Source organism: Lytechinus variegatus, chromosome 5 (assembly GCF_018143015.1).
Source record: "Lytechinus variegatus isolate NC3 chromosome 5, Lvar_3.0, whole genome shotgun sequence".
NCBI classification, from domain to species: domain Eukaryota; kingdom Metazoa; phylum Echinodermata; class Echinoidea; order Temnopleuroida; family Toxopneustidae; genus Lytechinus; species Lytechinus variegatus.
The window spans coordinates 2,261,857-2,282,652 of NC_054744.1; the positions used below are offsets into that span (position 1 = coordinate 2,261,857).

Genomic DNA, 20,796 nt, shown 5'->3' on the forward strand with positions numbered 1-20,796 from the left:
TTTCTCATGTTTTCTGACCACCTAATTTGCATAAACAAAATGGCTGCAAAATTGATAATTCAGAATATCATTTTGACAATGTTCTTTACTTATATTCGCTTTCACAGACATGAATACTGCAAAATCCTGCATACATACGTATACCTTTCGGAAAATTGTTATTTTTGTTTCCGGCTAATTAATTATGCAGATTTATTTTTTTTGACAATAATGAAATTGCCAAATCTCGGTAGATGCAGCAATGTGCAGGGGTGAATCAAACTTTGTTTTTGACAATGAAAAAAATAAGCATAGACCCCTTTAATATTTAAACGAATATAGAATAAAATACAAACGAAAAAAATAGTGAGTGATGCCATCGTTTTCCACACTTAGTATAAAAACCTATAAATGTCATATAGTTTGTACATTAAATTTTAATAAAATTTCGGCTTTCTTTTTAAATAATGCTTGTTGATATTTAAAATATGTTTATTCAAATTTTTTGGAGAAGATTTCTCATATGAATGAAAAGTATGTAGTTTGTAAAATAAGTAGGAATTCAGTTAAAGAAGAACCCCCCTCTCCCATCATGGCCCCGAGACAGAGGCAAATAAAATATTGTTAAAAAAAAGAAAAAGAAAGAAAGCTACAAATGGATTCAAAGAGGGGGATGTGAAAATCAGAAAGCGTTCGAAAAATAGAGAAAAGCACGAAGGTAAATTAAATGAGAGAGAAAGGGAAAAGACAACAGTTAATTTTAACAACATAACGAACCTCTAATCTCAGATGCAAATGCTTTAGCATTTCAGCAAAAATTATTTTTATCAAGATCGTGGTGCAGTGCACCTGCAGCCATAGGCGGCGGAAGCGGGGGGGACGGGGGGACGTGTCCCCCCCTAAATTTTAGGAGGGGGGACGGTCCCCCCCTAAATTTTGTTTTGATAACCTTTTTTTTTTTTTTTTTTTTTTTGCTTGTCAATTTTTTTTCCTGCGTCCCCCCCTAAATTCACGTGGACCCCCTTGACACGTGTGTTGTCCCCCCCCCCTAAAATTTAGGTTTTTTTTTTTTTTTTTTTTTTTTTTTTGCTTCTCAAAAATTTTTGGGGCGCTTGTCCTATTTTTTACATGTGTTCATCCCAAATTTTCAGGTGGACACCCCCTAAATTTATTGGCTTCCGCCGCCAATGCCTGCAGCAGCCGAGCGCTGCGCTGCAAGACAGCAAAGTAAAAAGACACTGCGCGCTAGGAGAAAAATTTACGTTGTAAGAGTGCATTTTGATTGGCTAATTCGGCTCAGTAGGAGAGTGGCCTAAAGGGACTTAATTGAGCGCTAGTAGAGTTTTCAGAATACGAATTTGGAGGTACATTAGCGCTCCATTAAATGGGTAACTTAAAAGGAAATTTAAGTGGAAACTAACGAGACTTTTCAGAATACCCCCCCCCCCCGTCTTATCAGATTCAGCACATTCAAATTAGGTGAAATTGACCGGTTCCCAACTTTTACCCCCAAATGCTTCTTGAACTCAAATTCTGGTCTGTCTATCTTAAACACGGTTTCCGTGGTCATTAAGGATCAGTGACCGAGATGCCACAAGGTTAACGTTAGATGGCGCTCTACCAGCAGAATTCATGCTGAGATATCCTAGACACACAATTGATATACTGAAGGTACATTCTTTGTTAATTTTTTTGAGAAAATGAATTTTCTTTTATATTTTTTTTTAACTACACGATATGGGTAAGCTAGAGATGGGAGCACTCGACTTATTTTGATGGGGCTTTGCCTCACGAGACCTCGAAATGTTGTCAGGAACTGACTTCAAGTTGTAAGGTTAAATATAATGGTGTCTTAGCTAGCCCGGACTCTGGGGTAGGCGCAGATCCATGCCGGAAACCATTTCATATACATAACATTTTTCGTATCATGATTTAAATTGTTCTCAACTTATAGAAAGCCACATTATTTATTTGCACTTTCTTGCATTATGACTAACGGATAAGAAAACAGCTGAATATTGTTCACAAGGGTGAATTTTATGTGACTTATATCAAGTTCGCCTTTATTATCCATATTGGAAATTTGTTTTGTTCACAACTTTACGTCAATAAACATCAAAAATGCCATATTAAACATATAAAATCATTAATACGTATAAGAATTATATACAGTGAAAGTAAATACCCGTTTACATAAAGAATAAAGCCATAAAGCCAGAAGTGTTAACATTGATTCCAAAAAGTTTCCTTACTGCCTCCAAAGAGGTTTAAAATACATTTGTGTTATCAGCATTTCATTACAGTTTAAAATGTCCTTCCAATAATAAGAACACGAAGGATTAGCATATTAAATCCTTAAGCTTTATTGTTTTGCTTTCAAAAACAATTCATTTAGAAAGGTGTAATCAATATTTCTTCAGCCCCCCCCCCTTCTCTCTCTCTCCGGCTCTCTCCCTCCTCTCCAACCCCCCCCCCCCCCCTGAGGCCCTCTCTATCTCTCTCTCTCTCTCTCTACCCCCTCTCGCCCTCCCTCTCTTTTAATGATAAACAGGTATGGTAAACAGGTATAAATGTATTACTTTCCCTATCATACTATTAAAGACAACAAAAGTTATAGTCTTGACAACCGAAATAGCAGAATTGAGGTATATGATTTGAAGTATCGTTGTTTATTTACACAGGTTAAAGGAACAATAATCTATATCATTTCGTAACTATACTCCCTGAAAAAGCATAATTGGATCACCTTTTTAAGCAATGGCTCTTATCCTTGGATAGACCAATAATCATAATGATATTATGACTTGTATCTATACAATTTTAATATAAACTAAAACAATAATAGCAAGAAAGGCTGCTTGAGTTGGTTTTGGAGTAATACTATTGTTCAACGTGGTAATGTTCATACGTATGCTTTCAAAAATCATGCAACATGCATGCGATATTTCAAACATTATTTTGTGATCATCTCTTCTTTTGGAAGTACATGTACAATGAATCGAAATGCATGTCATTCATAAATTTCATTTGAGACCCTCCGGATATACCCTGGCTAAATGTTCATAATTCAAAAATACGTATTTATGTTGAAAGAGGTAAACTTGTTCATCAGCCATGCAGTGAACAATTGAAAATTATGTTAATTATTGTGTTGAAAACCTAACACCTTTTAATGTTAGTGTTTTTACATTAGCCCCTTGTCTAACATACAAATTGTATACAATGTAATGGGGGTTGGTGTGAATTAGCTGGGATGATGTTCAGCATGCGCTTAGATATCCTGCCGAGGTGGGAAGGGGGGGGGGGCTGTCAATACAACTTGAGCACGAAGCCCGTCCATGGACTTCCAAAATGGACCCCAATAAAATATTGTTTTTCCGAGAATCTTTGACAAACCGAAACAAATTCTTATTTCCCCACTCTAAATAATGTCTCAAATATTCAATTTTCATGATAGGCATGATAGGGTAAAATAATACCCTTTCCACTCACCATACGCACTATTTAGCTGGTAAAAGATTTTTGACAATTTTGACACCCTTTTGATGTACGCGAGTGCATAGCCAAACCAACCCATTAAATTGCGTGATTTTGGACGCAGTGACAGTGACCCCCGGGTTATACATTAGTGATGAGATTTTAATCTTATATGAAACTGATATTAGGTGTTTGAGCACGATCTGGTTTATGCTTTGAACACCAACACCCACACTAATCAAAATCATGACCAACTGTTTCATGCTGTTGTCAATACTTAAACATTTTGCGTATAATGAGGTTGAGTTATGGGTATATCGTCAAATTTCAGTTCCATAATAAACCGCAGGTTCCAATGGAATACATCATTAAAAACAGGCCCAAATTCCATCACTAAACATTTCAAGTAAACCAGCAAAAAACAAATGATTTTGGGTATGTTCCATGGAAGCTGGTTCAGTTTTTCATTCATATTTTGGGTGGAAAAGCGAGATATCAGTAACACTCAACAATTAACCATTATTTTAACTCCACTTAAGTAAGATATATGAACTTGCTTCGTTCTTATACTTAATTGCGTAGAAGCTTTTATTGCAGTTATAAAATTAAACCATGTAGTATGAAATTAAGTCGTTACCTTGAATATTTTGATATGGTAAATTACCAATTCGTCTACTGACAACTCGTCCACTCACCACATGGTTTACTTTCATTTAGTCTAATGTCATTCCGTCCGCCTCATGAACGGTGTGTCGGGGGTTCGATTCTCGGCTGAGTCATACCAAAGACTTATACAAATGGGACCTTCTGCCTTCTTGCTATAGGCGCTCAGCATTTAGATTGGAGAAGGGTAATAATAACATTGTTGTGCAAGGCCTGCTGGTTCCTAACTGAAGTGTATACATTATTATCATTATTATTTGGTCCAATAAGGGATCCAATCATCACTTCGTCTCATAACCAGTTGATCTCGTATCAATTTCATTTTCATTCATTCTTTTACAATTAACACTTAGTCCAATTAGACAAATTGGTATATGGACTAAACTTTTATTGGACCAACTGGTTATTGGAAAAAATGGTGAGTGGACGAACTGACGGTAGACAAAATGATAGTAGACGAGTTGGCATTTGGACGAATTGGAAATAAACCTTTGATATTACTGCTTTACCGGTGAGCGAGGCTTCCATCGTAGTGTACCGATACAATATTTGATATAAGCACATTTTCTCACTTTTATCATTAATTGTTTGGATTTAATGAAACATGCTGCTTTTGAAAGAAAACTTGATTCGTGATCGTGACCTTTATTACGGAAGTGTTTGGAATCTTAAAGTATTTTTTAAATCATTTCATAGAAGAGCATTGGCAACGTGATTTAAGTGCCATTTCGAATCCACTTACACAGAATACACTTCTTCAACCCTCAACAGAGACCTATAGCTACATTTCTTGTCCGGGGAAAATATCAGACATAGATGCTGATGATCTATCATAAAGAGATACTAGTTTAAAGTCATAGAAGACCATGGGAAGAGCGCCCTCTCTGTCGAAGTCCAAAATAACGTTTACATCAGAGAAGAATGTTGGGGTGAATGGGCGAAAGGGGCGTGCAATCCGCCAGGGCATCGCGATGTTTGGTGTGTATCAGGTGGTGATCCCATGGCAAAAGGAGAAGGAGGTGGTGTCCACTGACCTTGGAAGTTGGTGCGAAGAGAAGCCAGTTGGTTCAGGTCTTGGGTTGGTTCTGTAAGAATGAAAATTATGATTACGTTTGTTATTAAAGAAGTAGTTACCTGTAATAGGAAAGTCATGATATTGTCGTGAGTAAAAACCACTGGTGGTGTATAAGAATTACCTCTTATAACGTTCTACTTCTTATTAGACACATTGTTTGTGTAAAGGATTAGAGCATAATTTTTTTTCAACTAGGCAATGCATTTCCTCTTTGATAATCTAACCCCACCACGGGTATCATAATTCTTCTTAAACATTGATCTGACTTTATAAAAATCAGAATGATGGAAGGTTTAAAGACAGTTAATAGGATCGTGAAAATAAACGAGATTACAGTATGGGGAAAGAGAGAAAGAAAGAGAGAATAGCAGACAAGAAAGAATAAAATAAGAATAAGAGCAAAACTAGGATTGGGAGAAAGATAGGATACGAGATGCAGAAGAGGAAATATGGATGAATGGATGGATGGAATGATGATGGATGGGTGGGTGGATGGATGGATGGATGGATGGATGGATGGGTGGGTGGATGGATGGATGTGGATGGATGGATGGGTGGAAGGAAGGAAGGAAGGATGGATGGATGGATGAATGGATGGGTGGATGGATGGATGGGTGGGTGCACTGTTAGAAAATTTATCCTTAAACTAAAAGAAGTTCCTGCAGCAGAGTCTCGAGAACACCTGTAATCTTACCAGATTGCGTAATCTTACAGGAAATTGGTATTTGGTGTGTGTAATCTTACAAATTTCCTTAAATAAAACACTCTTTTCCCCTTTTTCTAACAGACCTGTTCTGTTAAATTGCAGAAAAATTCCTGTTTCATGAATTTAAAGAATGATTCTGGTATTGCTTTCTGCAAAATCTTCTTTTATTTTTCTGTAAAATCAGGGTTTTTTTAACAGTGTGGATGGATGGATGGATGGATGGGTGGATGGACGGGGATGGGTGGATGGATGAATGGGTGGGTGGATGGATGGATGACAAGATGGATGGATGACAAGATGGACAGGGTGATAGTAAACTATTACAGGTGAAGAGAGGGAGAGGAAAGATAAAATGTGGAAGAAGAAAGTCAACGGGTGTAAAGTGGCAGATAATCCAAAAGAGCGAGACTTTGAGAGGAGGGGAAAAAAATAACGGATGAAGAAAGACACACAATACAGGAATGGGAAAGACGGAAAAGGCCAGTTGAAGATTTGAATAAAATGAATAGGAAAAGCATAAAGGGGATGCCGGGGCTTTAAAGAGGAGGAAAATACGAGAGAAAGGTATAGAGCTGGGGTGGTGATGAGAGGCGATGGTATAGACCGCGAGGAGGAGAAGAGAAACATAGAATCACTTACGTCGGTCATTTTTAGATCGATGGATGAATTCCTGTCCATGAATCACCGTGAACTCAGTCAACTTAGAAGTTCTTCCATCATCCCTGATCTGATCGCCATCACTGACCACATCCCCAGATGGATAGCGGAAGACACCTCCTAATCTGTCGTCACCATAGCAATAAGAATCTTTAAGTTGTCGACTGCACTGAGCAGAGGGGTAACCTTGTTCGTGGAAGGTGCGCTTCCCATTGGAGTGAACTGAAGATGCGGCGGTGAAGACAAGATTGGGATGATATGCATGGTATCTTGGGTTGTTTGGTTTGCTTTGTGGCTGGGTGTGGCCGTTGGAACCAAAAGATCCCTGGAAGATAAGAAAGAAAGATTTATTACAAATGACAATATTATTACCATCCAGCAGGTGTTGTTAAGTAACTTACAATCATGTGCGAGAAAAGAACTATTGTTACTCTTTGACGGGACTGTCACATTATCATTCTTCTTCATGAAAATTAATGGTAAAAATAATGAGGGAATGTTATGTTCCGTTGTTCTGTGGCTAATATTTCTTAAAGGTAGGGTTTCACACTGCTGTACTTGTTTAAGGGGTGCGTATTAAGATCATTGAAAACACTTAAGGATGCTTTTTGAAACCCCATGGACAGGCAGAATATCCATTCGTCAATGACCAAGGTCAATGGAAGCTTTGTGATGCTATGCTACATCACAACAACGAAACCCACTCCAAACCCGCCGACGAAACGCTTGTATAGCACGTAATGTGGTGAGGGAGACCGCCCCCCCCCCCCCCCCTCCTTCATATTCGATTATCAAAAAGGGAAAAAATATGGAAATCAAAATTACATATCGGTTACCTGGCAAGATAAATCCAACGGGTACTGCACTGGCGATGTTGGAGATGACGATGGCGTCAATGGCGGCACGGTTGACGGCGACAACGTTGTATGGGTGGATGTTGGTCGACTGTGCAGGGGAGCCGTCATTTGACCTTCGACGTCGTAGGCGGACGCGTCAAAGTTGTCATCGGTTGGAAGTAGGTCGCGTCTATCGACGAAGTCATCTAGCACTGTGCATAAAATTAATGATACATAATTTGAACTTAAAGAAATTTTACCAAAATGAACACCAGTGTAGCAGCTACTGTTGTATGGGGAACCCCACCCCGGAACTTTTGGTATCATGTGCATTTCAAATTTGTATAATGCTTTGCAGACCCAATATAACTTTATAAAAATATAAGTGTCTCCCATGATCCCATCCATGGGGAAGGATGGGCAATAAAGGGCTGAAAGTATGGGAGACTTGTTCCGAAATAACATCACGACCCCCATCGCCTTCCAGAATTACGGCATAATTAGTATTCCTTAAAATTAAAGAAACAAGTTATAAAAGGAACGTATGTGAACTGATCGTTACAAGGAACGTATGTCCAATTCCAAATCAATAGTAAGTTCTCAAACAAAACGTTATGTAAATTTGTATTCGATTTGCGTTCCATTGCAACTCCCCGTTATATACGCTTACGCTTGATTCTGAATATTACGCTTGTTTCGCTTGTTTCGCAATTAAACGTTAATACCATGCACTGTTTTGCATTTTATTAATAAAGCATACCTGATCCGTCTTGGAGGTCCCATTCATTTGGCTCTTCCTTTACGGAGAGTCGGAAGAGTCTGGAGTGCGGTCGCGCCTGTGACGTCATCTCACTCACAATCCTTTTCGTAAGGAAGTCTGCTGAAGACGACGGCGACGACGAATGGCGCATCGGAGTTGGCTCATCCTCCTCATCGACTTCGAGTAGCACACAGTATTCGCAATCACCGGTCGTTTCGTCACCGCACTTGAGGCAAGAAGGTTGGGTGGGATTATGGTATGTGAATGGGTAATCGTGATATTCCAAGCCAGACTCGTAATGTAATGGTGCTTGATGAGGACTATGGCATGACTGGCCCGTAGTGTTAATCTCTATCGGGTGCACAGGGGGAGTTGTCGATGGGAAAGGTTGATACGGGAGCCGGGCGTTACCCTAATTATTAGAAACATAAAATTACATGATTAATAACGGATTGCTATCTGCATGATTTGAGATAAATAGATTAAAAGGGTACGAAAGTGATTGTTGCGACGATATTGTCAAGAACATTGTGATGGTTCCAAACAAGACCTCTTTATGGAAGGCATAAATAAATGAAGCCCTTCGGCATTATTTTGTGATAAATCTATAACGCGAAAAGCTCACGACTTTTTAAGATCCGTTTTAAATTTTCTCGCAACCTCCGAGATTCCCAACGCCTATCTGTTTGAAATAACACATTTTTTTAGAAGTGCCTGTCTGAACTTAAACTATCTCAAAACGGGATTATCCGAAGCATGTTTTTTTCAAGCCAAATTTCATATTATAATGATATATGTATCATTGTTTTACTATCATCTATCAAGAACAGCTAATCAAAGATTGCAAACAATTTTTCGTTGAAAAAAAACGGAGAAAAAATTTGAAAACAATTAATGCTTCCAATGTTCTTTATGGTTGGTTTGGAATCCTAAAGATATAGTGACTAGCAAAAAATTAATTTCAAAATTAAAGTAGAATTCTGAATACATGGGAAAATTAGCATAATTAATTAATCAAAAGTTAATCTGAATAATTTTGGAACAATAAAATACAGTACATGTATACAGTTTTTTAGATTACGTTCGTGTCGATTTTTGTCGTGATTGCACGATCAACAGCAAGATATAAGGGGTCCATTTTACCCCCCCCCCCCCCCCGTTTTCCAGCCTAAAAAATACCACAGTCGAATTCGGGTTAGAAATAGTGATTAATGAGGTTACTAAACGAATGAGCGTTTTCACTCCAAATCCACCACAAATTCATCCTTAAAGTGTGAACAAATGAAATTCAATGCATTTCTAATTATCATAAAAGATTGAAAATGATGATCTAAGACCTTTGGCGGTGACTTCATTAATCACGATTCTTTAGCGATTGTTATGCTATGACTCAATCGTGGATGCTAGATGAGTCCATCAAAAAAAAGAGTCACGACAGGTGAATAGATAAAAAGTGTCACTTCTGTGAAATTTAGATAAAGGGGTATTATATTTCAGCTCCTTCGAATGAATTTAAAAACTGAATTTGTCATGGACCTGGCCACGGAGGATTATATTGTTATATACTGGGGGTGTTGTGCTCAGCATCCCCAGTAACAATAGAATCCTCTGTGGACAGCCCTGAAATTTGTAGCTATAAAAATTACGATGGATAAAAAAAATCAAGCCATTTGTGAAGAGTGTAACTGTGGTCACATAAATGGGTGCAAAATGCACTTTTCCTCTTACAATACACCCAAACATTCATTCATTGAAATAGTGACGATTGTGATTTTTTTTTGCTGAGAGGTAATACAAATGTGTAACTATGGGAAGTCAATGAAGAGTGGCTTTCTTTATCTGAACTACACCAATAGAAGTATCAAGATATGAACTCAACTTCAACTGGACCCCCTCAGCAGAACAGTTTGGTTGTAATGGCTCAGCTGAGCATGGCCAATCTCTCCAATGTCATTTTAACAAGTATCATATTAATATTATCTCGTAATATATTGTTTTTACATTGGAAAATCAAATCAAACTCACGTTCTCTACCTCTATTATCGAGTTCAATCCGTCAGCATTCCTGGTGGTCGACGACCCGTTCTTCTTTGATCCACGTCGTTGTTTCCTGGTCGTCTGCTTGGCCATCATCCTCCTGTTCCGCCACTGGCGTGCCTCTTCCAGAAGACCGTTGCCATCGCGACAGTGGGAACAGTTGGGATTCAGCATCCAGAAATGAACGCGACATTTCTGACTCTTGTCTAAGATGGGTACCTGAAATGGAAGGATAAGGATAGATAAATAGATTGATTGATTGATTGATTGATTGATTGATGATTGATCTAAATTATATATAAGGAAGAAAGAAAGTATGAAAGAAAGAAAGAAAGAAAGAAAAAGATTAAGGAAGAAAGAAAGGAGAGACAAAGAAGTGGTAGAAAATGGGAGAATCATTTAATTTCTAAATGTTACTTGTAAAAAAATATTTTATCATTATTTAGAAGCATTACCAAATCTTGGTAAAGGAATACAAAAGGAAACAGTGAGAATGGATGGGAATATTGTAGAAAATTAGTTTTTTTCAAATGATACTTATTTCAGAATTTCATAAATAGAATAAACCATTCACGAGGGATGAGAGAAAGAGAAGAAAAAACAAGGAGAAGGAAAATATTAAAGGAGAAGAAAAAAGGTGAAACGGGTAGTAAATTAATATGCATTCAAATGATGCTTGTATCGTAAATACCTTGTAAAAACATTCGCGGGCTGATAGATTATGTCGAATACTATTGTGCCATCCTCGATAGGACGTTCTAAAGCAAGAAAAGTTCTCCTGAAAGAACCTCTGAATCTCAACGATCGTCATCATTCGGGAGGGCGATGACTTGATGGCCATTGCGATCAGCTCAGCGTAGGTTTTACCAGGGAGATCGACCCGAGATGGTTTCTTTCCGTGGCGTGATGGGGCGACGTCGGGGGATTGTTGGAGTCGAGGCTCGACGACCTCGGCAGCGTCGGTGGCTTTGGTGGCGTCGCTCTGCGTTTCCATTGTGAAAAGTGTACGGGTTTTTTTCCTGCAAAAAAATAGCGTAGATAAGTTTTATTCAGAGTCCATTTTCGGGAACAATCCATAAGAAGCTGGTCTATCATGTCTATGTACGAGGGCGTATATGATCAATAGCATATTCTTTTAATTCTTGAACATGTGTTTCACGTGGATATGGCCTAGCCCAAAGTTAGATGAAGGAAGAAAACATGGGACAGAAACGCAAAGCCATTGCTGGGCCTTGTATTCTGTGCCTTCTATGTAGGTCGCATCCCCTTCAAGCCCTTCCATCTTTCTCTTAAACATATTTGATGTTGATGGATTCATCGATTTCGTATTAATAAAAAAGTCTAGTTTTTTTTTCTTTAATTTTCACTATCGACAACTCCAAATACTAATTCGATGAAATATTTAATTTTTTTCTTTGTTTAATCAGTGCTTCAAATCATCTCATATCAAAATTTCTCCGCTTCTTAATAACCCTTTATAATTCTTATGTTAAAACGTTTTTATTTCCATCAAAGAAGTACCCCTTTATGATCACAATATCTTATACAAATGGACATTCTTATCATTGGCATAGATTTCCATTATCATTCAATATCAATTTAAAGTAAATTACAAGAGCATACAAAGTGTTGATACAATAAAAAGTAAATCATGTGGTATATAATACTGATATAAAAGAGAAAATGTGAAATACGGATCGATTTGATGTGAATATACCACAGCTAAAATTTAGATATAATTTTACATTAAAACAGCATATGATTTCGATATATGAAGCAATATAGTTGCACAAGATATATTTCTGCAAATTTCGACTAAAGATCGAAATGTGATCTACAGCTAGTCGTATATGGGCCAGCATATGAACACAATAATATATTTAAACATATAATTCGATTAAAGCATAAATCAACACAAATGAGCAATCTTTAAAATTAATTCCAAACACTCCATCACAAAAAATAAGACTAAAATTGCCACAAATTTAATTTGTTGTTATAAAATAATACAATTCAACCAGTTCAACTCACCAAAAAGGGGGTGAATTTAGAGGGCCTGTGAAGATTGATGAGACGAGTTGTGTCAACTTGGGCGGAGCTCACTGCATGCTGAGATAGTAGATGTGATCTATTGGAAGGTTTTCGGCAAGATGAGCTTTCTACTACGTTTGTAACTTCACTTTATAGGAGACCTTTTCTATCCCTCCTCCCCCCCCCCCCCCAACTCTAAGCCAATTAGAGAGGCGATAGAGATATTACGTAATCGTGGAGCGAATGAACGAGCGTACATCTGGGCAGCGCATGCGTAGAATCGTTTTGTTGCTATACCGTAGTCTGTTCTATCAGACCTATGATCATCCTAGACTTTTGAAATGTCAAAAGTAGCAGGGCTAGATACTGACAGAGAAAATAAGATACAAGCTTAAAATTAAAATTATATTGTGTATATAGGACCTGGGTATTCCCTTCATATAAAATCAAATGACGTTTCCATTAATGCTTTTAAACAAGATAAGCCAGACAAGGGATTGACGAGATATGGGAGGGGGCGAGTGGATAGATACATTTAACTATTAGAAGAAAAATAAGACAATTTTGAAGCAGTAATCTCTCTTGTCATGCTAACCACCCCCTAAGAATAGACTTGTATTGAGAAGGACAGGGTGGATTGAGAGGGGGTATAGTTAGTAGACAGAAGGAAGAATGAATGGAAGTTGAACAAGGAGAAAGAAATGCATAGGAGGGGTGTATAGAGGGTCAAAAAAATATGATAGGAAATATCAGAGAACTGATGATCAATCCCGATCGGTTGATGTGAACAGACTGATCTGATGATGGTAAGAACCTGAGAAAGAGAAGCAGCAGTGAATGTATTTTAATTAGTTGCTCTTATATTTTGTAGATTGCTTTATCAGGTGATCGGTTTATTAACTTATTAATTCACAAAATGTTAAAGATTGACAGAGCAAAATAATTATGTGAAATGTAATACAGTACATCAAACCTACGTGGAACTTGCTAGAGAATTATTAGTAAAAACAAATAAAATACTGGAAGATGACTAACGTGGCGAGGCACATCCTTCAAATGGCATTAGCAATTATATTTGTGTTTAAATAATAATAAAAAAACGTGTTGTAGTAGTAAATGTTACCGTGCAGAATTACTACCCGTGAGAAAGAGATATAATAAAATAATTTTCAAAGCAATATCGCTCATAACTTGTTTGTTATCAATCACGCTTGTTTTTAATTTGCTGAAGACTTAACAATATGAAACACATCCCTAATATATCTGTTCGGGTTTCTTAATTGTTCAAACCGAGTCTGATAATTATAAGACAAGACTATCAAGTCCAAGTCTCTCCTGGAACTTCACATTTCCCACGCCTCGACTGATATCCTTCTAATTGGATTTGTTAATCCGACTTGTTCATTTACATTTCACATATAGGTTTCTTTGTTTAGGCTTCCGGATTATGAGAGGTAGCTTCTTTTGGAGTGTCAAGTGCCAAGATGAAGAATGAAACTTGGTTTTTAACTTAAGCTTGCTTAAAACATCAAACTTTCGTTTGATTGTTTGTTTGTTTCTAGATTTATTTTGATCAAACTCGTTATATCTTATGCAATTTGTGCCATATTCTTTTCTCTTTTTCTCAAGAGTTAATTGAGAGAGTTGCGTATAACACGATTGATAGAAAAAATAACAGTAACAATTTTTGTAATAGTATTTATTAAATCAATTCAGTTCAAATCATACAAGCAGTGGTACATTGCAAATGTTGCAATATACAAAAAACACAGTTTATAAAGGCAAATAATTAGTCATAATACTAGTTCAAAAATATTCACAGAAACCATAGTATTTGACATATTCATATTGCAGGCGGTTAGTTTATTCATAAAATATAAAAATCAGCCAATCATAACCAATAAAGATTGACAAAGGCATGCTTCAGTAGTTATGCAAACAAAACAAAAAAGAAATATCCCAATGAAGCTGAATTAAAGTTATTATATAAAAAGAAAGGATCGAGTGTCCCACTCTCCACGCACTCACATACACCCAAACAAACACCCCCCCCCCATACAGACATACACACAAAGCAACAAACAAACACAAAAGATACACACAATAATAATAATAAATAATAATAATATGAACATTTGTAATGCATAAAACATAGAGAAAGAAAGAAAACAAAAGGCAGGAAAGAGGGAAAGAGAAAGGAGAAAAGGAAAGTTTGAAGTACTCGATGTGAAACGAATGCCAAAAGAATTGAGGCATTTTAACGCGAAGCTCTCTTACCGTACAACATCCAAATTTATCAATTGATTTGAGTGTTTTATTCATTTTATCTAAACAAAAATAACACTCATACAGACTTCTAAATAAGTGATAATATAATAACGTTTATCACTTATATAGAAGTTTCTATAAGTGTTCTATATTAATCCATATCAAAGATACATTTACACATAAAAATACCAGTAAAATAAATTTTAATATTTGCTTATCAATAATTATATAATGCCTCTCAATGAAAGCAGCGTACAAGATAGCCGAATTACTATTTTATTTATTCATTAATTTCGGTATAAAAAAATGCTTTTGCTGACGATAATGACGCTTATTACTGATTTTTTTAAACATCGTATTGTCAATAAATTGTATATTATTAAACAGAGTCAAAATGTAAAAATCCAACTAAAATAAGATAAAAATGCCTTACGATGGAATAATTAATTAATAATTATGTCACTGAAAGATAGAACAAATTCAAACCAGGAAAATATCAGTGAGACTCAAACAAAACAATAGATAAAGCCATAAGCCAGACTCACAAAAACCTCTGACAAATTAAGCATAATGAAGAACTCTTATGTGCGCCTGAACGTATACACATAAATTCTTAACAACCGGTTAACCTCACATTTAAACTATTTAAGAAAGGTATTTTCAGTAATAACAGTAATGTTGAAGTAAAATATGATAATAAATGAGCACGTGCCTTGAAAAAAAAACATGATAAATGAACATTGATTACAATTGATTACTTGATTCTGATTTGCTCTATTTTCTTTAAAGGGATATATACCAAGTCACATACGAAACAATTGTCATTGTTCTTCTAGATGCTTTTACTGACGATATCACTGACCATTTTGAATAATTATTTAGTTACAATTTATCCCATTCAGCTCACTGTAGAGGTCACCCGTAAGCGATGGAAAATAAATGTAAGGCTATACTCAAGTTAGTACTATTTTCAAACCAATTTGATTAAGTGTTATCAGCTGAATACGGCGATTTTTAAGAAAGAAAAAAAAATCTTTTTGATGGCACGGAACACCCCTCGATATAGAAGGAGTAAAGAAGCCTTGATTATTGTCTACTTTCGACGAAGTATCTATATTTATTTACAGGGGAGAATTATAAGGTGTCATTCCGCCCGGGGCCAAGATTCTATACCTGCCGTTTTGGGAAGCTTTTCCAAGAAAGACCTAGTCTAGTGACTGGAAAAGACAGTGAGTCTGAATCTGGGACTTTAGAAATACACCTACAATCATCTCCTTTCGCAAGCAAACAACTTATTCTGTAACTATTGATGCAAAGAAAGTACAATAATAAATTGTTCAACTTGTCTGTAATTTGATTGTTTTCATAGTAGTGAATTGCATAATCATGAAAATAACGTTAAGACCGGCTACTTTTCAAACCTCAGTGAAAGCTACAATTTTCTGATTGAAATAAATTCAAAATCAAAGCAGACCACACAGCTAAGGGGTGGGCATTTAGCAAGTCGATTTGGGCAGTTATAGTGTAGGCATGAGTGGAGTAGCCTTTTGTGAATTTTTCAAGCTAACACCTTATCTATACTCTAATTATAAATCTGCTTCAAAAAAGGTGCAATTCACTTTTTTTCTGACACCGTCCATACAGTCCGAATCTGAATTCTATATTTTTTGGAGGGGGGGTTGCGAAATTAATTAATTCATGGAGGGACATTTGGCTTGGCATTTTGATTGCTTACTAAATCTGTCTACTGAAAGATGTAAAAGTCATTATGAACGGCATGTCCACCAAACACAAGTTGATGTAAACAATAAAACAAAATCTAAACTAGTATAGCCACTGATTTTCTTTACAAACACCCAAGATCATGACGAAAATCTCTCGTTTGAGGGCTGTATACCCCATTTTTCCTTATCAACAAATATCTTCTCCCAGTAATACAAATCCTATTGCCCTCAAGAGATTAAATTTAAGTATAGAAACACCTGTTTCTTGACCTCGGTCCGCGAAGATAATTCACCTCAGCATCTACGGTCACAGCAGGGGGCCACACACGATGGATTGCAATGTGTGTAGTTCCGGCGAGCGCATGGCCATGGATGTATACACGCGTTGATAGAAAGTTTTTTCTTTCTTTCTTTCCTTCTTTCTTTCTTTCTTTCTTTCTCTCTCTCCCTTCCTTCCTTTCTTTTTTTCTTTCTTTCTTTCTCTCTCTCTTCCTTCCTTTCTTTCTTTCTTTCTTTCTTTCTTCCTTCCTTTCTTTCCTTCTTTCTCTCTGTCTGGCTGTCTAATTCTTTTCTTTCTAGACTTATTTTCTTCCTTCCTTTCTTTCCTTCTTTCTCTCTGTCTGGCTGTCTAATTCTTTTCTTTCTAGACTTATTTTCTTCATCCACCCCCTTTTGATCTACACCTCTAAAGAACGTGCATTTGCCAATCATATCTGTAGTAAGGCCTATGAATGTCCTTTTCTCAAAGCTGAGGTGTAGGCCTATACATAGAACATTAAAATACAAAGACCAGCATTATGAATCACAATGTTTGGATAGCATTTCAATGTTCTATTCATATCTATTCAGAACGTTTTCTAATTCACATGCGTTATTAGCAGGTGATCTTCTTTATCTCCCATTATTGTTCTTATTTTGTAGGCCTATAGCCTGTGTATACGGTAAACCTCCCTCTGAAATACCTTTCTTGGTTTCATGTTTTCTTTCAGATTTGTTTCCACCAAGGCGTGCCGGAACACTTTCAGTTTTTTTTTTTTTTTTTTTTGGGGGGGGGGCAAAATCCTGAAGGGGGCACAATATTTTTGAAAGCGTGAGATACGGAAGCGATCGAGCGGGAGAGGGTGTGGTTGAGGGTGTAAAAATTGAGTGTAAAAGTTGCGTTTCTAAGAGCATTCAAAAATAAATTTCTTGAGAATTAAACAGTCTTGGGGTTCTTTTTGATCCTGTTTCCTCCCTTCTGACCCAGACTGGTGTTTCTTCATGATCAGGGTCGCAGTTCCAGAAAATTACGAGCCTTATTGCAAACTCTATTGTTTTAAACCAATGTAATATAGGCCTTTTAAAGACTTTAAGATGACAAACATGCATGACCGTATGCATCCGGGGGGCCACCGATCGAGAGGGCAAAATTCACCCAAAGTGTGCACGAAATCTTTCAATTTTATTCTAGAAAATGCAAAAGCTCCCCCATCACCATGGGCGGAAATCCCAGGGGGACAGGGGGGACGCGTCCCCCTACCATTTTGGAAAGGGGTACATAATATCAAATGTCCCCCTACTATTTGTGCTCTTTTATTATGGAAAAAATACATAATTTCAAATCGAAATTATATCCTCGAATTTCGAAATATATATAAACAGATAGTTTTTGTTAAGAACTTGGTTAGGAAAAGAAAAGGCATACCGGCCCAACTATTCTCCAACTCTCATCTAGCCCTTTATACCAGCCAAAGAGTGATGACATTGATGACATCGATGGCCATTGTCAATTTCATAACTAATAAAAATGATGAAAAAAGAAAATCGCCTCTGAATTTAGTGCATAGACGGTTAGACGAGAATGTTCCATACCCAGTAAAATCATACCTTTGTTAATCCAATTCACTTTCCCTTTATTCCAAATTTACTTGGAATATACTGAGAATATTTTCATTGTTTGCGTACTCAGTATAAAGAATAGTTTTCATGAGTTATGATTAATCCTTCACAATGAACTTTAACTATGCTTTATCCCCCAAATTTGTTTTTAAACACTCTATTAACGAGACTTATACTCCATTTTTACACAAAATTCCTGCCGTGGGAGGGGTCATCATAGGTAGATCAAGGGGCGAAGCGGCGGAAGGTGAGGCGAAAAATAAGAAGAAAGATAGGACCGGAAGAAAGTTGAATGATGGAAGGGAGGTGAATAATTGGGAAAAAAGAAAACTTTCAGGACATGTTATAAAAATAATAAAATCGCTTGCGCTTTGCATAAATACACAGCCATCTTTTTATTTCAAAACGTGCTTGATTTTTTTTCACTTTTTTGGATCGAAATATATAAAATCAAATCATTTATCTAAGAAGATATCCATCTTTTTCATAATTTGTAGGTTTAGATATTAAAGAAAATTAGCTTGCCATTCGGTTTTAGTCTGAAATGTATTCATTAAAAGGTTAAACGTTATCACACTGTAATAAGATGGAAAAGGGGCTTTTCAAAGGTATGTTTCACAGAGGAACTGTTCGTCAAAAGACGCCAGGCTTACTATGATAATGTCATTGCTCCGTCAGGGGCAAAATTGTTCATTTTTGACAATAGAAATGACAATTTTTGGGCATAAAAGTGCCTTCATCGTATACTTTTGTCCTTTAATTATTTAAAAATTTATCATTTTTCTACTTTCAGGGGGGCACATTGGGGGGGGGGGCAAAATCTCGTTTTGCCCCCCAAAAAATTGATTGGGGGGGGGGGCAAGTGCCCCCTGCCCCCTCGCTTCCGGCGCCCTTGTTAAAGATATATAGAGAGAAATAGAGATGGGTGGAAATTCCACCCCATCTCTATTTCTCTCTCTCTCTTTCTCCCGACAAAAAGGACAGGGCGCTAATTTTAATCACCTCATATTAGCAGAATGATAAATTTTGAACTAGAAAATAAAACAGACATTTATCACAATCAAATATGGGCATGTTCAAATGGGTCGCTTGATCAAAGATAAAAAAGGACACTGCAAAGGAACTTTCACTATGAAAAGGGGGCTAAGGGGGGGGGCAAAAAAACAACTTTTTTTAAAGTGATTATTCAACAAGATGTACTTGAGGAAGGGGAACATATTAAAAATGGGCACTGAAGGGATCGGGGTTCAACGGGCACGCGGTTTTGTAAACTAAGACACGTGATCGATCTTTCCAACACTCCATCTTCCCAACTCATCAATCGCCTGAACTCGCTCTCCAACGATGAACATTTTGACTTACAAAAAAATTAGCACAACATATCTAAGTTAGACATTTAATGGTGGAAACTAAAAGTATAAACGACCCAAAACAAACGGTGGAATGGATGCAGCGCACATGGGCAGTTTACCGGAGAACCACGTATGGTGCAATAATACGTTTGCGATTAAAAAATAGTTACAGGCATAGTTTGTATTTAAATTATGAATAAGACTTTGGGGTAAAAAAAATAATGATTTCATATTTTTGTGCATATCAGCAGCATGATTATTATACTTTGTATGTTGGTATGCCATTACTTCTATTTTTCGAACGTTAAGACTGTATCATTGCGCGAGTGAACCCATTTTCTTGCTGGACGGACAGAAACTATGCATGCATCGCGGTCCTTGCATGCTAAGCATACCGTAATTTTTATTCGCTTACTTTCCTTATTTCAAGGTCGATTTTCTTCGTTCGAAATTGAAAATGGACTAGTATTGGATGTCTGAATGTAATATGCCTTTGAAAACGTGATTAATATCGAATACAATAATTTCATTCCGAAGATCCTTCTACAGGCAGACAAGTCTTACGTAATAGCACAGCGTTGTTTATCATTTCGTCCTTGGCTCAACGCTATTTAGCTGGCCCGTGGTGGTGAAATCGAGACAAGGGGATTACCTGGCCAAGATGGGTTTATCGGGGTTGGAAAAGTTTCCAAACGCGAATCGGGGTATAAAACCGCAGTTTGCAGTCCGAAGTGAGGTCGAGAATCAAACGGGACATTTTCGTAATGTAAACAAAAAACTTTAACTTAAATTTTCGCGGATTTTCACAAAGACAACTTCATATCTCATGAGGAAGTTGATATAGTGGCACTCTCTTTTTTGCATTTATCACATGAACCACACTTTGTTTTAATGGCATTTTTACATTACAAATTTTAATTTTCTCAAAGGGGGAGGGGGGCACGGGCCGACTGTTCCTCACCCCCCCCCCCGGATCCGCCAGTGACTGGGATAAAATGCATTTGTTGAATTTAAAGAGTACTGTTAATAGTCACCTTAGATCATTTTCTTTCGAAGTCTTTCATACGACAATCGTCCTTATATTTTGTGATTAAGAGATATTGTCCACGCTCTCTAAGGATCCCTGAAACAACTGCATTTTTTTTCTTTTTGGGTCTTTTTTTGTCCGGTGGTTTACATAAACCCCAAAACAACATTCGGATATCAGTATGTCCCCTTTTGTTAAAAAAATCGTATTCAAGGGTAGAAATTTTTAACTTTTCCTGCATGCTTTCAAATACTATGTCCACTTTTGTAACTTTTATAACAAAACCCCTAATGAATTGAAGAATGCAAAGCTCGATTTAAAGGCAT

At 36.9% G+C, this 20,796-nt stretch overlaps 1 protein-coding gene across 2 annotated transcripts; it reads right to left on the minus strand.

Annotated features, from left to right (window-relative positions):
• Positions 1-2,632: 2,632 nt before the first annotated feature.
• Positions 2,633-12,345, minus strand: LOC121415051 (forkhead box protein C1-A-like). 2 transcript variants are annotated; one of them, XM_041608127.1, is made up of 7 exons: positions 12,222-12,345; positions 10,882-11,209; positions 10,188-10,409; positions 8,154-8,565; positions 7,394-7,605; positions 6,540-6,882; positions 2,633-5,204 (listed from the first exon to the last, which is right to left on the minus strand). In XM_041608127.1, exons 2-7 carry the CDS (start codon positions 11,182-11,184, stop codon positions 5,026-5,028), a joined length of 1,671 nt encoding a protein of 556 aa, XP_041464061.1. In that variant the 5' UTR covers positions 11,185-11,209; positions 12,222-12,345; the 3' UTR covers positions 2,633-5,025. The 2 variants fall into 2 exon arrangements, with proteins under 2 accessions (XP_041464061.1, XP_041464060.1); XM_041608126.1 differs by having other exon boundaries at positions 10,179-10,409.
• Between the last annotated feature and the right edge of the window lie 8,451 nt (positions 12,346-20,796).

Excerpts from the sequence above, each read along its gene's own strand:
- LOC121415051 (XM_041608126.1), bottom strand. The coding sequence starts at position 11,184 with ATGGAAACGCAGAGCGACGCCACCAAAGCCACCGACGCTGCCGAGGTC. Across the intron at positions 10,410-10,881 it reads CCCGCGAATGTTTTTACAAG|GTACCCATCTTAGACAAGAG; the intron begins GTATTTACGATA and ends CTTCCATTTCAG. Across the intron at positions 8,566-10,178 it reads CGATAATAGAGGTAGAGAAC|GGTAACGCCCGGCTCCCGTA; the intron begins GTGAGTTTGATT and ends TCTAATAATTAG.